Raw genomic sequence first — 24,003 nt, 5'->3', positions numbered from 1 at the left:
GAAATATTTAATTGTAGACTTGCTCAAGCAAGGAAGGTCCTTGTTAAGAGAGAATAAATTTGATCTCATCAAACACAAATATGTTTATTAGAAAAATGTTTCTGAAGACTTTTGTGTGGAGTGTAGCCCTCATGGTCAATAACCGAAGAAGAACGAAAGAGAAAGGGCGCTTTTGATATGTGACATTAAACTGAGGATTGGCAAAGGGATCACAAAAGAAGAGTCACTAAATCTGAGAGGAGAACAATATGACAAAGTTTGTGCAAGGGAAGATTGATAGACACGGCTCGAGGCACCCAAGATTTGCACCGTCAACATAGCTAAGGGGTGCAGTTCTTTGACAGAATACCTTACTTTAAATTATTAAATTACCAGGCGAGTTTTCCGTGCGGTTAGGGGCGCGCGGCTGTGAGTTTGCATCCAGGAGATAGTGGGTTCGAGCCCCACTGTCGGCAGCCCTGAAGATGGTTTTCCGTGGTTTCCCATTTTCACACCAAGCAAATGATGGGGATGTACCTTAATTGAGGCCACGGCCACTTCCTTCCCATTCCTTGTTTTTTCCTATCCCATCATCGCCATAAGACCTATCTGTGTCAGTGCAACATAAAGCAAATAGCAACAAAAAAAATTATTAAATTATTTTTAGATGTTAGAGATGTACAGGCTTTTTAAACTATTTTCAAGTGTTTACTTAAAAAAACTAAATTATTACAGATTATGAGTCTCATGTTAAATCCGTATTGATGGTTGAACTTCTTACAAAATTGTACAAAACTATTTTAATACTCCTAGTCAATACAAGCACGCCGGACAAACTGGTAGGAACTTCCTCATAAGATATACGCTTTAAAATATAATTGTTGCTCTGCCAACCATCACAAAGACTATAACCGCAATTATACTACAATAGATCAAGATCTAAAAATTTTGCAATGTGAACAAAAAGGTCCACTACTCAATATTTTAGAAAATTTTTATTAAGTATGGATCAATATAAGAACCCAGCCCTCAACTTAAACAAGACAAATGAAAAAAAAAAAAAAAAGAACGTAATATGGGAAACTTTTATTCCGATCATTTGTAGTAAAAAACAGGAACATAAGAACACCATTATTACACTCGGTTTCAGTCACCGCCCCCATTATTCCGCACACTCCCATTCTCCCCCAAGTATTGCCCCATTTCCCCACTCCACTTCCTTGTAGCGACATGTCTTGCATCTCAAGACTGCGGGAGCAAGTCAGTCGAGAGCTGGACTTCGCAGTCAGAGAACACGAGTGATACAAGCGGGCCACGTAACGTAAGTTAATTTTCGTTCTTCATAACTTATCTAAATATTGTTCCTGTTAGTCACCATTTTTCAACCTTAATTTGATTTGGATTATCAATTTTACAGACTAAAAAATCAAACGGTTCAACTTCAACAATGCTTATGTATATCAGCCCATGTCGGAACACAACAACTAAGCCAACAGTATACAGATACCAGTTGAACCACATCAAAGGACAACAAAAACATTGAAACAGAAAGACCTCCAGCTCAAGACTGTTCTAAAATCAACATTTCAATTTTTTAACTTTCATCATGCTTTTTAAAGAACTTTTTAACCAACATTTCATTTTGTGTGTTTCCTATGTTTTAAATTCATTTTACATGTCTTACCGAGGATGACCCAACACCGGGTCAAAAAATGTCCATTTATGTGTCAAGTTTCATCTTAATTGGACGTAAAATATAGTATTGACTAGGAGGATTAAAATAGTTTTGTACAATTTTGTAAGAAGTAAAAAAACTAACATTGATGTCAGATTAGTGAAAAAAGAATTGTGTTTTCTTTCAAATGCATTGAATCCTTCAAAATATTTAAAATATGTAATATTTATCAAAATATTTATTATGCATCAAAATATGTAAAAATATGTAACTTTAAACTCCTGGAATAATGGCCTTTTTGGTGTTATTTGCTGACATTTTAGCTTTACTTGTAGCTACATATATGGGAACAGAATATGCATACCTGCCAACCCTTCCGATTTACCGGAAATTTTCCGATTTTCCAATTTATTTTTAATTCTTCCTATTTTGGGCCAATATAACCTCCAGTACAGTCAATGCTCTTCCCCTAGGATAAAGGATAAATTCTTATGTGCTTGTGTAATTTACCCAACCTCATTTTAAAGCATTTTTATTTGATGCTTTATTTTGCGAGGGTATCGCCCGTCGTCTTCGTGTACCGTGTTTCCTGCTCGCTACAGCAGCATGTGTGCTTTACAGCTGGGGATTCGGGACAGCAATCGTCGTACAAGCAAGAGAGGCTAGGGAGCGCTAGCGACTCAGTTAATCAGGACGAAAGAATGAGTTTCTTATCATGTGGTTCGCGCACTATTAACATCATTTCTGTGCGTAATTTCGTTGGAATTATATCCCACGTATTTTTCCTAGCAGTTCTATGCTTTTCCCCTTGTCAAGGTCATATGTTAATAATGTATGAGACATACCGATCTGTTTTGTATGTGCTAGTTCCACATATTTCACTGCATTTTTGTTTATTCTTACTTCATAATTTTAATGAGTTGAATGTATTTCAGGGAGTTGTGTCGGTGACAGTTTCTGGCCAAAAAATATAACAAATTTTGAGATATAGTGAATACTGTTTTTGAGCATCTATAGCACATAATAGATTCATATGTATCTATGGGTTTTTACTGAATACATTATGTTAAACGGTACCGGTTCTTAAAAATATACAAAGAAACTCTTTTACGGCATCACTTTAATTATAACCCTTATTATAGTAACTTTTTAGAAGACGGGATACAGTACATACAGTAGTGAAATAAGAAACATACCTAGCTCCGTTAACACGTTTGAAAAATATCCGTTAGTCTCTTCTGTTTGTTGCAGTTAACCTTTGCTCCCTTCACATTGAAACTTTTTGTCAATACCACGCAGCCAAGTTTCATAATATTGTAAGCATATTAACTTAGATTTTCCGGCCGTTTGTCCTATCTGCAACATCTGGGCTTGCTTTCATACGTGACCGGTAATTAATTGACACCCGAGAAACGGCGAGGCTTTGCCGATCACTAGAAGTTCGAGTTTTTCGGTTCCCGTCATATTAGTTTCCAGCTTCACTGGAACCCTTTCTATACTTGTTAACTGTTCCTCACAAACTGTAAATGCTGTATTGCACATTTAATGTTGCATAAAATTCGAGTTGCGTAGTATTTTTTGCTTCAAGGGAGGAAATGATTGCTTCGAAAAATCGAGAAATTTGTATAACTAAATTTCGAGAATAGAGAAATAAGTACACATGAAGAATAGGACAAACGGCCGGAAAATCTAAGTTAATATGCTTACGATATTGTGATTTTTTATTCCACCTTTTCAATACAATTGGTTTTATGTTGTTAGGTCATAATGTTACAACACTGTTTTATAGGGACATGTTTTGCTTGAATTTCAAGCATCCTCAGCCTATATAACCATCTCAAGGTTAAGACCTCAAAATTAAAACATGAAGCTGAATTCCAAACGGATCCAAGATTTTAATCTTAAGACATCAATAAGTTTTAACTATAATTACGACTCAAGTTTTAACATAGAAGTCAAATTATAATTGTTTTTAATAAACTATAACTTTGAGAAAACAATTTTAGCCAAATTTTCAACATTTGAAAACACTGTGTTTTGGATGTCAATATCTTCAGCATTAACAGTTAGGGGCCGATGACCTTCGATGTTAGGCCCCTTAAAACAACAAGCATCATCATCATCAGCATCAGCATTAACAGTTATAATGAAGCACAAATTTGTCAAAACAAATCAAATACAACAGGTCTTAACCTTGAGATGATTATATAGGCTGAGGATGCTTGAAATTCAAGCGAAACATGTCCCTATAAAACAGTGTTGTAGCATTATGATCTAACAACATAAAACCAATTGTATTGAAAAGGTGAAATAAAAAATCATAATATTGTAAGCATATTATAGCAAATTCAATACGGGTCTAATCATGAGATTAGTTACATGTAATAAAAATCTAAGTTAGTTCGAGATACTGAAAATCCTAGTGGGGTTTCGAGATATCGAGGTTCAACTGTATTATTATTATTCTTCATATGTGTGTATCATAAATTAGAGTGATTAGGTACATTTTCTTGTAACCATTTTAATGTGGGTTTTTTTTTTTTTTTAAGTTTTAAGATTTTAAATTAATGATCAAATCACATTGTAACTGTAGGTATGCATGCCTTTTATCCTGTCCTTTTTTCACTTAGACCGTGGTGCAATATATGTGATGAAATGCAAGAATTAAAAAATCTTCCTATTTTTTATTTCTAAAAGTTGGCAGCTATGGAATAGTGTAATTACATATAATCCAGGCTCTACTCATTAGATATATCAAAAACCCAACCAAAACAAATCATGAAGTGAGATTTCCACTAAACGATCATGGTGACTTCTGTTGTCAGATACGTTAAACACACAAAAGCAACATCTGTTAGTGTTTTGAAATCAGTGCTATCTGTTAAATAATTTAGACCTTTTAACCCCATTTATCTGTTGACTTTCCAAAAAAATATCTCAGACACTTATTTGTTTACTTTTAATATATCGTCATTGCATCTTGAAATATCATTGTGGCAATGTTTAGCCTCACCACATGTATCACTCAGAATGAAAATTCGTTGATATAGTTCATACAATGCTGAACCGTGGATGACAGAACCTTTCTGATCAGAGTTCTAAGCTGAAATATTATCATCCAGAGGTTTTTTTAGGTGTAGCGACAATATACTGTATGTACTGCATATCTCCTACTTAGGCAACTGCTGAGATGTGGATGTTCTTTAGAAACAAAACTGACATCTTTTTGTCCCATTTGGGACTGTGCTTGAAGAATATCCTTCCTTCTTTCCTTGCCTACATGATAGTAGAATTACATTAGCCAAATTTCACATTTCTAGGTTGGGGCTGAGTGTTGATGAGCGAGTCGTTCGCCTTAGGCTTTCATTACAGATTGTATTTCGTTGATTGGAATTCTTTTTCACATTCACAATACAGATTTTATTGAATAATCCTTAATTTTTTATCAGTTCACTTCTCTTGATGTTTTGCCGGATTTGTATTACTTTAAAAGTTACAGGATTTATCAAGTCATATGTGGAGAGAAAGAACACACATTGTGACAGCAATAGAAAGAGGAGACAAGGGCAAACATGAAAACACTGAAGAAGGAAGCAGAAACAAATTTGTTGAGGTGCTGCAAAGCAATGGAGGGAGCCCATCCAGCTGAAGAACATGTGGAGATTGTCTATGTCTTTTTCTCTGCATTCTGTGTTCCTTCTTGCCACACAGACCTGCCATTGTGTTTATCCTGTTATGTGTTCTTATTCATTTTCCTATCCTTCTATTTATGACTTGATTTTCTACTAGTTTATTCTGTTCTATTACTTACATTGACCAACTGGGCTTCCTTTCACGCTTCCTGACGTTTGCCATTCGTGGTCTTTGTTGTCAGAATAGAACTGTTTTGTTTTAAGTATTTTTTCAGCGTAAAATATTGTTGTGCTAATTTGTACGTAAAATGGTGTATCTTCTTCTTCGTCTATGGCTGTACAGTTCATTGTGAACCTTGGCCTCTTCAACAATCTTCTGCCATTTATCTCGATCCAACGCTAAAACTTTCCAATTCCTATAGCCTATTTCCCGAAGATCTTCAGTAACTCCATCCATCCATCTGGTTCTCGATCGACCTCGTCCTCTCTGTCCCCCTGGATTTCCATTTAATATCTTTTTAGGTACTTGCATATAAATTGTATATACTGTATAGTTGTTTATGGAGCAGAGAGAACAAGATAGAATTTTAAGACTCATCAAAAGTGTAGAGAAAGAGAAACAATGAGGAGAAGAAGAAAGACCTGTGAACTCAGAAGCTATAAAGCGGTAGCTATTCCGTGATGAAAGTGTAATTGCATTTATTGATGATGTTGGTTCAAATGATAAAAGAGATGATAATTTAGAAGTACAAGAATTAAACATAGATATTGAGCAAGCCACTGAAGAAGTAGTACAAGAAATGAGAAGAGAGACTCTTACATGTGAAGAAGTTCAAGATGTGGCAAATTTTACTGGTCCTCACCGGGAAAGATAAAAAGGTAATATATGATATTTGTTGTCCTCTGTGAAACAGAAGAAGTTCTGCTAAGAACATAGTTTGACATCTTCCTCGTGCAAAAGTAGGCATTCCAATTGATTGACCAGTTCATGTTCGGAGATTGTTTTTTCACGGTAACAGTACAATGTGTTTCGCAAGAAAACTGGTACAGGTAAACCCCGTTATACGCGGATTCGTTATCCGCGATTTCGCATATACACAATTTTGGTTTTAAGTCTAGTGCTGCCATCTGTTAACAGTATGGGGAAGCTGTAATTCCTTAAGGCGGGTACAGACATGCGTGCCAAACTCTGTAACGTACAATGCGTTGCGCGCCAAGGTTAAACGGGGCGAGCACATCTCTACGCGCATCTTCTGTCGTATTTGTCGAGACGTCAGTAGAGCTGTGAAGCTGCACTTGACAGGTTTCGTATTTAAAATTCCGGGTAAAAGGAAAGAAAGTATGTCCTTCAAAGGAAAGAAGCGTGTACCAAAGTCGCATTCGTTAAAAACAAAATTAGAAGTTTTGGATCGCTGTGAGAAAGGTGAGCGTATTGTTGACATGTAGCATGCATTGGGACTTGGTGAGTTCACTGTGAGAACTATTCGTGACAATGCGGAATTAATTCGAAAACTGCTCAATCATCTACTAACTTAAGTGTGACTAGAGTGACCAAATCTCACTCGGAAGCGATGGAAAAAATGGATTGGACTGAGCATCACAAGCAACAACACATGCCTCTTTCTGGAGCTCCTATTCAAGCTATGGCCAAGAACTTGTATGCAGAGTTTAGTTTATTATTGTGTTTTTCAGTGTTAAACTTTTAAGTGCATAAAGTTTGCATTAAAATGCGTTTCATAAACATGATAATGGTTATTTTTTGTAAAAATACTAAAAGTTTCTGTTGTTTTAAACTTAATATGTGAGTCAATGGAAACCTAACCATACATTTTACATGTAAAATGACTCTCGATTTACGCTAATTCGGTATCCGCGGCAATTCCGCGGAACGTATCTATCGCGTATAACGAGGTCTACCTGTATTTTGTTTCATATGTATTTCTTCTTTAATAATAAAACTTGTTTTTCTATAAAAACTAATATTGTGTGTACTGGATATACTTTTCTTACGCTATTCAATGTGTTTTGCAAGAAGAACTGGTATTTTGTTTCATGGACATATTTTTCCTTACTGTAATAGTACGGTACAATGCATTTTGCTACAAAAACTGGTATTTTATACTCCCTGGTGAAATCAACCATGCGCAACCCATCACACAACTCTTTTGACGCGACTCCTCGCGGGTTAATGAAACTGGGAAGGAGAAATGAGTGTGTTAGGGGACTGACTACTTCCTGTTGCTCCCTCTTCCCTCACTGGTTTTTCATTGTGGTTATTCTATAACCTGTTCCTTTACAAGTTCCCATCTTTCTACTTATGATTAATTTTCCTCTTGTTTGTTCCTTTCCAGGAATTAGATACAGAATATTATTTAGCTGACTTTGTTCATGGGCAACATGTTAAAATCCTGTTCTACTCTTTAGCTGTTAAAGATATGAAGGCGAGTTTCCTTGGTACCATTGAGGATGCTGGTGACAATGGAGCAGTAACTGGAGACCCAGTTTCTCCTCCCAAGAAGAGGAAGCGAATGTGTCTGGATTACCTTAAAACAATAGACCAGACAGGAGAGTTAACTGAAAAAGAGTGTCAACCATTTGATTCTGTAAAACATGAACGAAATGTGAGGGCTGAACTCATGTCTCAGCAGTTGGATGAAAACAGGTAAGTAGAGTGATTATTCATTGCTGGTTTTGTTCTTTATTCATATTACTATGGCCTCAGCTCCCATATGCAGGCATTTGCTCCATATGGGCTGCCAGTCAATTTCAGCATTCGATTTTACTCTTCCAGATTGCAGACAGATCATAACTCTGTTACTGAGTTTCAATTAAGTTTGTCGACTACCTCTGTCGAGTGTGCACCCGTGATTTTGGGATCAGGAGACTGATCCACATATTAGAGATTGTTGATCACCGAAAACCGAACCCTTCTTGTATGTATTGCAGTTATGCGCCTACTTATCGAAAGGGACTTCTTGCCAATCCATATTTTGCAAGAAAATCCCTAGGTACAAAAATGAGGTGCAAAAAGATGATATTTTCTACCTTTTATCTTGCTGTCTGAACTATGAATTAAGAGAATCTGAAGTTGTAAAGTCAACTGAATCATATTGAAGTGTTGGTTTATTCCATAAACAAACAAAATACAAGATAAGACTCAAAATCTGTTTGTGAAGAAAACACTGAAGTAAAGACATTCTTACAATTGGCTTTATGTCGCACTGACACAGATAGGTCTTATGGCGATGATAGGATAGGAAAGGATTAGGAGTGGGAAGGAAGTGGCCGTGACTTTAATTAAGGCATTTGCCTGGTGTGAAAATGGGAAACCACGGAAAACCATCTTCAGGGCTGCCGACAGTGGGGTTCAAACTTACTATCTCTTGAATGCAAGCTCACAACTGCATGCCCCTAAACACTGAAGTAAAGGTTGAACAATTGTCACTTGTATAACTTCTGGACATTTCACATTCTTCACTTCTGTTAACTTATATTTAGTGGTACACTTGGCTTCACTGTCTTAACAATGACTTCCCTGTGTTCTTAAAAGAGTGAAGATCTAGCATAACTGCTGGGATATTTTTTTGTAGTAGTAATGGTACTTTTTATATTGTGACAGCCTGAGAGAAGAAGATACATAGATGTGTACTGGTACTGTATTTTCTGTTCGCGTGGGAAAGTTTGCATTGGGACCATCAAATGCAGCATTAACACTAGGCTGACCAAACATAAATGTCACTGTCATTGCATTCAACCTGAAAAGTCTACAGTGCTTTCTTCAATCATAATATAAAATTTTAGGAAACAGTTGTTCTGGCTAATATCTGCCAGTATCATGCTCATTTCTACTGAGAAACTATTGAAATAATTAAATATGACCAACTGTTTCTTGTTAATTAAAAAATACATTTTGAAACCTGGAAAATGTCTTTTGTGTGGAGTGTACTTACATATAGAGTGAAACATACCCTGAGAAAACCAGAAAGGACAGACTTGGAGGAGCTGAGGTGTGGTGTTGGAGGTAATTAAAGTGAACAAACTGGAGTACCATAGTGTTGAGACAAGTTAATGAAAAGAGAGCCTCATAATTGAAACAGATGATGTTTGATTATTTAATGAGATACTATGGTTTCTTTTTTAATATCATGGAAAGGAAAGTTCTTGGAAGAAGGCAACAGAGACTTTTATACATCATGAACCTCATGATGTGAATGAACTGCAGCTCCTATGAAGAACTGAAGATGCTGGCAATGGACAGAGAAAGTTGGTTCCTACAACAAGGCATAGCCTTCAGTTAAATGATAATGAGGGTGATGATTACTGTTCTGGCAAGAAAGAAGAGGAGCTACTGATCATCAGAGTTTGGCCATCTGTACTTGCTGTAAATATGGCTGCACTGGATAACTGTGCATAAATTTTTTAACTCTAATCTGAGAGGGGTAAGCCACTACTTTGCCTTCTCACTGCTAAAGGTATGGATGCCTATCCTGCTTGGCTTTTGCACAGTTGTTGAAATGTTGACTTATTGATGATGTCAATATCCAGAAAAGTTGACACCATTAAATATATTTTTTTCCAGATAGATTGTAAGACTAATCTTATGGAATTTATGAGTATGTTTCTCAGCTTGGTAGTTTGTGCAAAGTCACCGCCATGAAGGTCCACTGTCCATAACCTTGGCTCTTGGTGGGGTAGAGTGGTTAGCTCTATGTCCATCTGCCTTTGTCTCCAGGAATTAACCTGGTACTCATTGGTGTAGGCTGAGAAAAACTCTGGACCCTGTGCACCTCTGGAAGTGGATGCCTTGTTTCTTAAATTTTTCTACACTCGGACAGGGAATCGAACAAAGCACATCTTTACCGCCTCGCCCAGGCAGTCCCTAGTTTGGTAGTTTGGAACACGTTAAATTACATGTTTAGACAACTAAAGAATGCTAAAACATATGCTTTCCAAAACATATGTAACACTAATTATCCATAGTGGAGGTGATTGGCATTGTGGCTTAGCTGCTGGCCTTGCACCCACATAGCCAATGTTTGATTCTGAGCCAATCCTAGGCTGGAACTTTCACCTGAAAGGTCATGTGGTGTCAGAAAGGACATTTGACCAAAACCTAAAAGAGCAAAGTGGCTTCAGAAGACCCAGAATACCTTTCATAAGCCAAAGAAATTGATTTTATTTATCATCTACAAGTAATTCAATAACTGGTCTCGCTTTGATATTGTTGACAGTGTATCAGAGTTCTTCTGATGGTTGTTTTTCATTTTTTATGAGAATGGTGCTCAGTGTGACAACTACCATGGACTGCTCATGATAACTGTCCTGACAGAATTCTAGTCAGAATTCCATCCATTCTATACCAATCCACAAAGGGCTTTTGCAAGAAATTCTATGTGCCTTTATATTGAACTGAGGTACCTCTGATATGATGATTCATGTCAGATGAACCCCTCTACATGGCTTTCAAATATCTTGCAAAAGCTTTGACTTTGTTTTTATATTTCTGTTTATTTATTTGCCTGCCTGTTCGCTCGCTAACACAGCACAAATACATATATACAGGGTGAAAAGAAATGTTGTGCCGTGATCATAAGGGATATCAGAGAATGATATTTACAAGGCATACATGAAAAATATATTGGACATGTGATGTGGTGGTACATTGTAAAACACAATACTTTTATGTAAGGAAATACAACAGTTATGAACACGCACCACAGCACAGTGGCTTGCTTCTGCATGCTGTAAGTCACTCCAGTCACAAGGATAAGTGAACTGTTGTGACAGACACAAAGGTCAGAGCAGTAAAATGAATTGCAAGCATCCCATGAACTGGTTATGTAACATGATGTTTACAAACACTTGCCTAATGTGTGACGTAAAGCTAAATGGAAAACATTGACATTTACGCCATAGGGTAGCAAACAACCTTCTCATTTTCTATATCACCTTCCATTACATACTGTACATAATCTTACAGACAACCTGTTGATACTATACTGTATCTTTATATCGTTGTTTTACCTGCAAAATCCACTATGTGAAATATTTTAGCTTAAACTTTAGCCGGTAAGGTTCTGTCTTTTAAGTTCAGTATTGTGCCAATTGTCGAGGAATTCTTGCTCTTTGTAATATATGTGCTGCGGGTCAGTATTTCTCCAAAAATATTATCACATAGTGGGTTTTGCAGGTGCAACGACGATATTGGGATGTATTGACCAACACTCTTGTGGAAGAATTCTTGTTAACTGTGTATAAGCCTCCATCATCTGCCGTCAGATTCGGTGGACTGGGAATGTCTGCTGTATGTATGATGCCAGGTTTCCTTGCCAATTCCTGAGATCAAAGATAGTGTTCTGACATAAGAGTAAAGTTTCACCTGCCACCAGTTTCACAGCATCTTGACAATGGGTGCAATCACTGGTACTTAAACAGAGAAACAGAATTTTGTCTCGTGTGGTTATGTATCATGTGGGACAAGATTACACGACACAAAAGACAGATTTACAACAATTATCAGATTACTTTGTTAGCAGAATGAGGGATTTGATCATCAGAGACAACATTCTGCCGTTACAGGTGCTCAATTTTTACCAAAGTCACTTCGATAAAGACACCCATATTTGCAGGACATTAAGACCAGCTGGTATCAAACTGGTCTTTGCCGTTAGTGGTTCGAGTGCGGCTACCACATATCTAATTCCCTCCATGGGAACTTACAATTTCCTTTCGGAATTGTGCTAGGCGGGCAATAATTCCATTGTGGAGATTTATCTCCCGTATGCAGTTATCAGGCTGTGCCTCTTATAATGGGCTTCTGATAAGTCACCTGCATACACCCCAGTGTGAGTGGGTAGGGTCTGACACATCCCACTCTGATGAGTCTAGTGTCACACCTAAGACAAAACGCTGGTTGATAGAGCAAAACACCTGAAAAAAGCCTTAGATCTGATTTTTGACATGCTCTATTGGTGGAAAAATATCTAATTCCCTCCATGGGAACTTAGAATTTCCTTTCGGAATTGCTAGGCGGGCAATAATTCCATTTTGGAGATTTATCTCCCGTATGCAGTTATCAGACTGTGCCTCTTATAATGGGCTTCTGATAAGTCACCTGCATACACCCAAGCGCCAGTGGGTAGGGTCTGACACATCCCACTCTGATGAGTCTAGTGTCAGACCTAAGACGAAATGCTGGTTGATAGAGCAAAACGCCTGAAAAAAGCCTTACATCTAATTTACCACACATTTGTATATGATTATGCCTGTGATTTCCACAAATGGTTTTCTACGGTCACCAATAGGCCTATATGTCTTAGTTCAAGAGGCAGGTGGGAAATTTCCTAATTCCTTTACTGTACCTGAAGATGTTTTTAATATCGTACCTTTTGCGCCTGTATGTGTAAATATGAACAAAGACTGTTTGAAGGAAGTATTCTCCCCCAGTGTCACATGTAAAGACACTCTACTGATCGTTGATTTATGGAGTATATACAAAGATAAACATCTAATCCAACAGCGTACTCCTGCCGATGTGCATTTGAGAATGGAACGAATCCCTGGAAAGTACACAGGTCTCATACAACCATTAGACGGATATTTCTTCCTTCCTTACATTAAAGAATTTCAGCATTAGATAGCTCTATAGTATGAAATATGGAAATGGACAAACTTCTTGAAACTTCTGGTGCTGGTACTTAAAGCTGAACATCTTTTTATTACTCAACTAACAGCCTTAGCACCAGAACCAGCAAGCCTTTCCTATGGTTTGTCACACCTTATATAACAACATTGTAAGGTTTATATGTGTTATATTCACACTCTCACACTTGTTCTGTCGTTTTCTTTATCTTACAGTTGATTTGAACAGGGCTCCATTTTAACTCATTTTTAATTGAATTTGATGATACATGCAACTTAAAGGGGCCCATAGACGTGCAATATTAATGCGCAATATCGGGGTTTGTGCAATAAAATTGATAGTGTGTATTTAATATTGAATGGTTGTGCAATATATATTGTACGAAATCAAGAAAGTTTGAAATATATTGCGCAAATCGCAAAATACTGTGCTGTGTGTTGGCAATATTGTGCAATATCCCGTCCTCCCGCCAGTTGGTATCAACAAGCGTTGGAGAAGGTATTGTGATGGCAGGCAAAACGGAGGAGAAAAAGTTATTTTGGAGTTTATCGAAGTGTACCATGGCCTTCCGGCTCTGTGGGACGTTAAGAGCAAAGCGAGGAGTTCATCATACAATTCACCATTCATGCGCAGAAAGTTTCGAAAATCATTTGGTTCCCATTTTCTCAGTTCATTGAGTAAATTTTCATGAGTGTACTTTTCTCTGTCTAGAAACTACTGTTTGGCCCTTGTGCTTCTTTTCCGTTTCTGCTTCTTTTTGGCACTTACGCCCATGGCAATCGAAACGCAGCAAAGATCAGTGTCACTCAATATAATCACCAAATAAAATACCGGCATGGACTGTCTATATATTGCAACGCATATTGTACAACTATGACCGCTTTGCACAATATATTGCACAACTATCAATATTATCCCCACACGATTCTATTTATTGCACAAACTCGATTTTTGTGCAATAATATTGTACGTCTATAGGCAGCTAACAATATATTGTACAATCCATTTTGCGCAATAATATTGCACGTCTATGGCCCTCTTAAATGTTGTAAATAGTTTTAACACTGGTGATGGACCTTAGAGTCTGGAAACCGGTTATGTAATAATATAGTGTGCTGATACGACTGTTGTGATTAATAATAGTAGTAGTAGTAGTAATAATAATAATAATAATAAAAACTTCCAATTTTTGGCATCCAAATTCAAACCATTAATTTTATATGCATTTCATAAACCTGGATACAGTATATAGATCAGGCACAGGGAACATTCAAAATACCTGTTCAGTTCAGTTTTAACGCAAATACTCATGATAAATGTATCACATGTGGACGGATTGCATTCATGCAATGTGCACACTGCTGCAAAACATTTTGTTTTATGCATGCTGTCATAGAACTACACAAAGGTGCATGATGGTCCATGTATTTGCAAACAATCGCATTGGTGTTGTTTCTTTGGTACCGTACGGTTTGAAAAGTTGAATCCGATGAACCCATTGTGCTCTGGCATTCATGTTTGTCCTGCATGTCTATCCTGTCAGTGTGCTATGTTTGGTCAGCATCGGTATCAGACACCAATGTATGAGACCTCTTGCACCTCCCTTGCAAGATCAGTGAGATGGCATTTCACATTTTAGTGTGACACTTATCTCTTACCCATAACTCACATAACTTCAATAGTTTTGATGGCTGTGGCATTTGGGCAGAGCTAAGTGCATGTATTTTTTTTATTTTTTATAGGTATTTCTTGCCAGTAAGCACATGTAGTATTCCATGCTTTCCTCCATGATGTTTTGAATATTTATTTTCAATATTTCTTGCCTGTTCTTATCTAGAGACCAAAGAAGCTGTGCATCCTCATAATGGCTGCCACTTTTCTGATACTCCATATTTAAGGCTTCACTTTCATGATTCCAGCTTCGTACATGTTCCTTCTTGAAACCTGAAGCTGAAATGACAAAATTGACAAAGACATTATAATTAATTGTTGTTGTCTGTAGATTCTTTGCAGCTAGCCCCAAATCAAGTTGTTTAGAAAATTCATCTCAGTTAGCACACTTCAAATTCCACCTGTATAAGGGCATTGAGTTTGCTGGAAGAATTTTCAAACCAACTTCTAGCAGGACCGACCGGTTATGGCTGTTCGAGGAACTAAAGAGAGAGTGCATGTGGTACTTACTAAGAGGTTGACCAAGGCAATTTTTGGAAACAACAATCAGGTCTGGTATATAATCCCTGTTCCAGCATGCAGATTAAAATGTGGCTTTATCTATAGCATCAAAGACCAGGTGCAAATTGGATATTTCATCCCACTGAACCAACGTCCATTTCACTGTCATCCAAAGTATCATATCACCAGTTAGTATGACAACTGTTGTTGTCTCTGGAGTAGTTGCAAGGGCGACTGAACATTGGCGGTGATTTTGGAGTCCATCTGATATTCGTTGCTTATACACATTGTTGACATTGTTGTTCTAATGTATTCAAATCTGCTGACTGCTACACAACAATAGTAATGGTCTCTAAGACCCTTTTGAGATCTGGTGTCAAAGTTTACATTGTATTTACATTTCATCTATTTGAAAGAAAATTATTTTATTATTATTTGGCATGTGATATATACATGCCAACCTCTTACAAATAAACAGCTAATGCGAAACATACAGAGGTGCCAGCTATTACGGGTTGTCCGTAATTATTATGGATTTCACCTCACTCTTGTGGCATTATGGTCAAAGGGGAAATTATCAAGGAAAAGCTGTCATTTTCACAAAATAATAATTTTCTACAGGAAAAAAGAAAAGAAGAAAAAAATGTTCAGTCCTTTCGAGCCTTTCTTCTAAACCATCTTTGTTCCAACGCTTGTGAGTTGTCAATACTTATTCGATCGTCACTTCCTTTTGCTACCCATGAGCATTGTGAAATTAATTGTGAATGAAGGAGCTCCCTTCTCCACTATAAATCCTTCAGTGTGTTTGCTATAATCAGTGTACCTGACAGTACCAGAAAGAATGAGAAAGAATTGAGACCTACAGTAAGCACATCTACACTGGAATCGCATATGGTTCAGAAGACAAAAATGTCATCACAGGGGAAAAGATGCTTTAAGAAAACCTACACTGAAAAGCAGCTGCATGAGAAACAAGCTACAAGGAATGTTTTATCACAGAACTAACAGGTAGTGTGCAAATGTTATTGTGTAATATGATATACTTTAGAATAGATTGCTGTCAGGAAGTGCAAAGGGGGTGTCATTATCAAGAAGGAAGGAATGTGCTTTGGACTTGACTAAAAAAAATTCTCAGGGACGGAGGGTGATTACTGATAAAATCCACTTGAGAGGTTGGCACCTTTGAACATAACAACATTGAAAGACAAAAACAATTTAATCAACTTAAATACCGTATTTACTCATGTATTAGACCCCTCTGGTTTTATGAGATGAAGAAAATGAAAAAAATACATCTTGCATACAAGGCCCCCAATGTAATTCGTCAGAGAAGAACGACGATTCCGCTTCAAAGCGGGTATATGTCTTATTGCAGCTCTGATGATATTGCACAAATTTGTGAATTGTTTTGTTTGTACGACTCACGCTATGAAAACACACGTCAAAGTCATGCGGTACATCTGTGTTTTGTAGTTAAGAAATGTCTGCCTCCGTAGCATAGTTTAAATCTAAGAATTTCATTTTTGTCCGTATTGAACTGAGAATGGAAGATAGGAAACTTAAAAGGGTCCACCTTTTCAATACAATTTGCTAAACAACCTGAACATAACAACATTGAAAGACAAATACAATTTAATCAATACAATTTGTATTGAAAAGGTGGACCCTTTTAAGTTTCCTATCTTCCGTTGCATAGGCCTACTTCAGCTCTGATGATGTCGCGCAAATAGGTGAATAGTTTTGTGTTCAACCCGCACATTGCAAACATGCATCAGTCATCCTATATGTCTGTGTTTTTTAGTTAAGAATGTCCACCAGCTTAATAGTTAGCTCAATTAGCTGCCATTCTCGGGAGTCTGAGTTCGATTCCCAGTACCATACTGCCAGAGATTTATAAATGGCAGAAAGGTTGATATGCGGTAAAAATGGTACATGTAACTCCCCTCCACCAGGGGCATGTCTAAAAAGAGCTCCACCACTTCAGGATGAGGAAAAGAGTTTACTTAAGTTGAGAAATATACAGGATTGTTGCTATGAATATAGCAGGCGAGATCATTAACAAAGTGATCATTTAATATCTCTTAACTCGGGCCAATGTAGGTATTTTTTGGAGAGAAGTATGTTTAAAATGTGATAAAAACTATCCAGCCATAACTATTGTTTTACTCGCCAACATACCTAACAAATAATAATGTATTGATTTTATGTCCCCACTTACTTTTAATGATTTTCGGAGACACCAAACAAAACATACTAGGGTATGCATTAATTTAAAAAAATGGAGACAACGAACGTACAAAATTAAACGTTATGATATTATTATGTATTACCACCATACCTTTAGATATCCATAAGTGCGGTAAACTTTCCTGTTACAGTATTTATTTTTATTCTTTCCTTCGTGGAACTTTTGGCACTATCCGGGTGATAGCGTACCTAACCTTAACAATGCGGTATCTCATTTACAGCTTTTTAGGTAAATCCTGATGTGATAACTGTAGAGAACAAGCATGAAATATACTTAAAAAAATAAGCATCTGGCTTTCAACAGCCGTAGTTATCAAAAGAATGCTTCCAGTCCCTATTTGGAAGTACAACTCGTAACATACGCTAGTTATCAGCTGGTGGTTTGGTGCGCTTTCTACAGTACAGCTTTAGTCAGAAGGAGTAGCTTCTGCTACACATACACCAACTGGGAATATCAGAGACCATCTCCAAAAACCATTTGGGAGTAGATTCAAACTGTTTGGACTCTATAGTCGGGAACAAAACTATTTTTAAAAGGTTCAGAAAGACGGGACTTTGAATGCTCTTGATTGCAGTGCATGGCTGAGAAGATGGCAGTGAAGGAGTGGAAGAATTCTACATCAATATGGATCAATATGCCGATTCAAATTTTAATCTGAACAGGATCACAGAAAAAATAAACATCTTTTTTAATGCCGCCATCCCACCTTTAAAAAACATTTATTTAAAGAGAGTCAACAAACAAAAGCGAAAATGCACAAGTGAACCTCCAATAGACACGCCCCGCCCTACCCCAGCTCCTCTTCAGGTTGTCTTATTGGCCCCACTACTTCCCCCCTCCAATGCCACAATAGCTAGTCCTCGGCGCACACGAAGCAGTGCACGACATGCTTCCGACTAGCGCACAAGCACAGGCTAAGCTAACAGTGAGTAACACACATATTGATTTTTAAAACACGCTCCATAGACATTCTCTATTAGTAAAATTCTTTTAATTTTTTCCACCATATCTTTTCATACAATACAATGAACGCGAGTATGAAGAAGGGAACTTTTGTACATTAGTTAACAGAACTTCAAAGCCCAACAAATTGACTCTGAGACAAGCTTATGAAGACGTTGTACAAGCTCATCAACATACATCATCATATAATAATAAATCTCCTACTGATGTGGAATTTATAAATACAGCACTACATAACTTAGCAATAAGAGATTTTATATTTTAAAATATGTGTACACCATTGAAACAATGGATTGAATGAATGAGAATATGTTCAAACATCAAGAACAGTGTTTTAATGGACTGATGAACTTTCTAGACTATCAAAGTTATTCCTTCAAGCACGTTTTATTATCATAACATATCATTATTTTAACATAACTCATTCGCAATTAACATAGTGATATTTTACCAGCTCAATATTGAAACGTTTTCAAATAAGTGTGTCAACAATGCAACGCGGGTTTAAATGAGTGAACATCAAGATCAGCATCAAAACAAACTTACGAACTTTGTAGAATTCTTAAAAACCATTTTTTCAATCATATTTTATTGCCACAATATATCGCCTTAAGTTACCATGTGTCATTCATAATTAGGACAAGCTCCGTTGTAGCATTGTAAGTTGTTATTATTAAGACGATAGGTTCTTCAGCTGAAGATGACCCACTAAAAGGGTCGAAACCGGTACTGACATATTAGCATGTTTTAAGTACGATACTTGATAATAGAATAAATGTATTGTTTGGGTGGAAAGTTCCCGACTTTATATTTGCATCAATTTAAGATTATTAAAATTTTATTAGTCAACCTATTCAATACAAATGATATTTGCAAAGTTAGGACTTACATCCTATTAAACTAAGGTCTAAAGGGACATGTTTTGCCCTTTAAAAGGGCATCGTCAGCTTTTTTACACTCATGCTAAAGGTAAAAATCAGGATCCTGATTGTCGATATAAGAAAAAGTATATAAAATGAGAATAAAAATTAGAATGAATATTATACAATATGTGAAATCATGAGTTCTTAAATAACAATTGACAATTAAAAATCATTTAAAATGTTTGCGAAGAAATAAGAGTTGGTATGGTAATTACATCAGCAATCTTAAAATGATCTTATAAAACTGTACAAACTAGGCCTTGACCAAATAAATAATAAGAAAGTCTAGGGCTAAAGTTGCCGTATCAAGGTTCGTGAAATTCGGCTGGAAGCAACCTGATTTTTAAATGGAGAGCAAATTAGAATCCAATGGCCACTCAAGACAACATAAAACCTCTCTCGTTGAAAAGTCGTAATGAAACTGTAGTATGGCACATGTACATTATAAAGTTGTGTCCAATCAATCCATTAATTTCATATTTTACGAAGTGGGATCGCGATCTCAGTATTTTTGTTGAAGGAGTTGTGAGAAGTTAACTAATAAGTGCCGCTGTACAGATTTTGTCAGCTCGTATACCGATGGTTAAATGGGAACATTCTTACGTGTTGGCTGTAGTTTTGAATGTGGATTGACTATTGAAGAAATATGGTGCAGAATCTGTAATGAAAGGGAGAATAAAAAGGTAAGAAGTTTAGAGGAAAAATGGTTAAATTAGGGGAATTGATATAAAATTCAATTACTTACGTTCTCGGTTTTTGTGGTATGAACTTGTTGCTTGTATGGTCTCGGAACGAGTGAGGTTTGAATAGCGTGTGTTGTATCTGTGTGGAACTGAGGGAGGGGGTGTGATGGACGAACGGAAATAGGCGGAGCGTTGAGCTTGCGCGCTATTGGCTGTTGAAGATGGGGAGTTAAGGAAGAGGAGTGTAATGGAGAAGAGGAGGTGGACGGAGGGTTTAACCTACATGCCGTTGGCTGTGGAACATTATCAGGGGCAGGGACGGAGGGAGTTACTTTTAAGGGGAACTTGGAATCTTTATTGGAAGTTAGTTTGAGGTTTTTAAGGATTTTATTTAAATTTTGATTTAAAGATTGTAATAAATTGGGTAAAGTCTCGTATAAGGGATTTTTTATTTCAACGGGATCATTGAGATTTAGGTCTTTGTTGTAATGTTGATCCAGATATATGTAAATGTTTTCTAATTCGTTCATTAATTTTCCTTTATCTACTATTTTAATGATTGTTAGGTCCTGTTCGATAGTTGTGAAATGATGACCTGTATCTTTCATATGTGAACTCATGGCTGAAAATTTATTATGTCTATTGGCATTATAGTGTTCCTGGTATCTAGTAAGGAAGCTCCGGCCTGTTTGCCCTATGTATGATTTTTCACATTGCGTGCATTTGAGCCTGTATATGCCTGAGTTTGAGTAAATACTATTGTTCATGTTGAGTGTATTGTGGTTGAAAAATAGGCTGTGATTGGTGTTTGTCGTCTTGAAGGCAATGTTAATGTTTTGTTTTTTCAGAGGGTTTGTTGCTTGGTAAATGCCTGGATTATTGTATGTAAAGGTGGCAAATTTAGATTTTTTTTTTAGGTTTTTTAGGGACGAGGTTTGTTGCTAGTTTATATTTAATTTTATTAATTATTCGGTTGATTATTTCTGTTTTGAAGCCATTGAATTTTGCTAAGTTCTTAATATAATATAATATAATAAGTTTTTAATATAATGAATTTCTGTTTTGAGTGGCCATTGGATTCTAATTTCCTCTCCATTTAAAATCAGGTTGCTTCCAGCCGAATTTCACGAACCTTGATACGGCAACTTTAGCCATAGACTTTCTTATTATTTATTTGGTTAAGGCCTAGTTTGTACAGTTTTATAAGATCATTTTAAGATTGCTGATGTAATTACCATACCAACTCTTATTTCTTCGCAAACATTTTAAATGATTTTTAACTGTCAATTGTCATTTATGAACTCATGATTGCACATATTGTATAATATTCATTCTAATTTTTATTCTCATTTTATATACTTTTTCTTATATCGACAATCAGGATCCTAATTTTTACCTTTAGCATGAGTGTAAAAAAGCTGATGATGCCCTTTTAAAGGGCGAAACATGTCTCTTTAGACCTTAGTTTAATAGGATGTAAGTCCTAACTTTGCAAATATCATTTGTATTGAATAGGTTGACTAATAAAATTTTAATAATCTTAAATTGATGTACATTTTCAATACGGACCAAATATGAAGTTTGTAACATGTAATGTAATTTATATTTGCAACCATACAAGGCCGCACGCAGATCGGCAGAGCCAAAAAGAGACAGGCGAAGGAACTTCTCTTCCTTTATAACTTCATCATAACATACAGAGCCATTAGACCAACCCAGCAATTCAACCTTTATATTTTGAGAGAAGTTCCACCTGAATAAGCTTTTTTGTAACTTAATATCAGAACATCAAGAACAATAACTTGACAGCTAAATGTTGGACTATTGACCAGTGTTTTTAATTGAGTATTTATAAGGTCTAAAACACTACCATCATGATCCAAAAAACAATGCAACTCATATTAATCTTGTAATCTCACTTTTACTTTATAATCTTCTCTGAAGACCTAACGTTTTATTTATAAATACACTTTTTAACTGAAGCATGTCTGTTGAAGTGTATGTTTTTAATTGTGGCATTTGACTGAGTTCTTAATGTATAACTCGAGAAGTTTGGACATGTTATTTTAAGATATAGCAGTTTATTAGGAATTCCATGTGTATCTTTACTATATTTTTGTTCTTTGACTGAAGATGTCTCCCATGTAGAGACAAAACATGTCTCTTTGATGCTGTTCTAAAATTAATAAAAAATTAAGTATTGCAAAGGTTGAGTTTACCCTCAAAATATCCATAACACTTGTTCAAGGTTGACAATACGGATTAATTATGAACTTCTTTTCTTATACTCATTTGATTGGCGTTTCATTTTTGGCTCGTACGTTTGGGCCCATATCACATCTGGCATAATTATATGGCATAGGAAACCACCTCCCCTTTAAACTTATAGCACTCCAGTGGGTTTGCATCATTGACATTTCTGCATTTCCGTGAAATGATGTGGAACCCATTGCAATGCAAAATTTATCTTGCCCAGTCGGTTCTTCAGGTATGAGAAACAGTCTTAGGCATTATTCCTGTCTCTGAGGCTAACTTACAAACCATCTGTTTGCCGTTAACCTACTATACCACTGTTCTGTAAGGAAACGCCAATTCCATGCACACCTCACAAAGACCTTGATGGCACTGTCAAGCCATACAGATGCAGGCACATTCAGTCTTTATCCAACTGCGCTGTTCCTCTTTTTAGGATACCATGGCTTCTCACATTTAGACTTCCAGCTCATTGGCATTGTTCTTCTCAACATGACACATTGTAGAGTGCTGGATGGGAGAGTCGATGTTCTGTTAGGTAGGTTAAATAATGACCACACATTTGGTATTGGCGAGAGACACTAGGTTCATTTCCTAGCGTTCACAAAAGTATTGCCACAATTAAAGTACCTACCCTCCTTATGTAATGCTATGATTATTGCACACCAGGCCATGTTGTTTGCATGCCCAGTTCTCATATACTCTTAATGTAAAGCGCATCAAAACTGGAAGGACAACTTAAGTTGTACTTTAAAATCTAAACTAATAACTGGGAGACTGGTCCATGAAGGCCCACAATAGGCAACACATTAATTTCAGATACAAAATGCTAAGAAAGAAGGTATGAATGTGTACAATGTATATGGGAGGTGATGTGAGAATTGGTTTGTATGAGCTAACCCTGCTGGCCACTGGTCTAGTGTGACCACAAGAAAACTCTTAGTAATACCATTAAGAAGGACAAGCCCACTTACATGGTGTTCATAGATCTAGAAAAGGCATTCAATAATGTTGATTGGAGCAACCTGTTTGAGATTCTGAAGGTGATCTGGATCAGATACCAAGAATGAAGAATTATCTACAGTCTGTATAAAAATCAGTCTGCAGTGATAAGAATTGAGGGCTTTGAAAGAGAAGCAGCATTCCAGAAAGAAGTGAGGCACCTTTTCAATGTTTATGTAGAACAGGCAGTAAAGAGAATCAAAGAGTAATTTGGAAAGGAAATCACAATCCTCCAAGAAGAGGAAATCAAAACCCTGAGATTTGGCAATGATATTGTTATTTTACCAGAGTCTGCATAAGATCTGAAGAAATTGCTGAATGGTATGGACAGTGTCTTGGGGAAGGAGTTCAAGATGAAAATAATCAAGTCCAAAACAAAAGTAATGGAGTGCATTTGATCAAAGTCAGGTGATGCAGGAAATATTACATTAGGAAATGAAGTCTTATTGCTACTTGTGTAGTAAAATAAGTAAGGAGGACATAAAAATGCAGACTAGCACAAGCAAGGAAGGCCTTTCTTAAGAAAAGAAATTTGTTCACTTCAGACATTGAAGACTTTGGTCTAGAGTGTGGCATTGTATGGAGGTGATACATGGATCATAACTAGCTTAGAGAGAAAGAGAGTAGAGACTTTTGGAATGTGGTGTTACAGAAGAATGCTGAAGGTGGGATGGGTAGATCGAATAACGAATGAAGACATACTGAATCGAATTTGTGAGCAGAGATAGATTTGGCTAAACTTGATACGGATGTTGATTCCCATAGGGGGAACCTGAAATATTTGTCCTGAATGAGTAAATTTATAATACCAATATAAATGGTCCATTATTG

The 24,003-nt window shown here is 36.6% G+C and overlaps 1 protein-coding gene across 2 annotated transcripts in view; it reads left to right on the top strand.

Moving 5' to 3' along the window:
• LOC136877534 (transcription initiation protein SPT3 homolog) overlaps positions 1 to 24,003 on the top strand; it is an 81,183-nt gene that overhangs the window by 17,906 nt on the left and 39,274 nt on the right. For both annotated transcript variants that reach the window (XM_067151656.2, XM_067151657.2), the window contains exon 3: positions 7,711 to 7,948. In XM_067151656.2, the coding sequence (XP_067007757.1) occupies positions 7,711 to 7,948 (238 nt within the window). The remainder of the gene's footprint in view (positions 1 to 7,710; positions 7,949 to 24,003) is intronic.

This window comes from Anabrus simplex, chromosome 7, assembly GCF_040414725.1.
Source record: "Anabrus simplex isolate iqAnaSimp1 chromosome 7, ASM4041472v1, whole genome shotgun sequence".
In the NCBI taxonomy this organism is placed as follows: domain Eukaryota; kingdom Metazoa; phylum Arthropoda; class Insecta; order Orthoptera; family Tettigoniidae; genus Anabrus; species Anabrus simplex.
The sequence above is the reverse complement of the archived record's forward strand: the minus strand, read 5'-3'. Positions and strand labels throughout refer to the sequence as shown.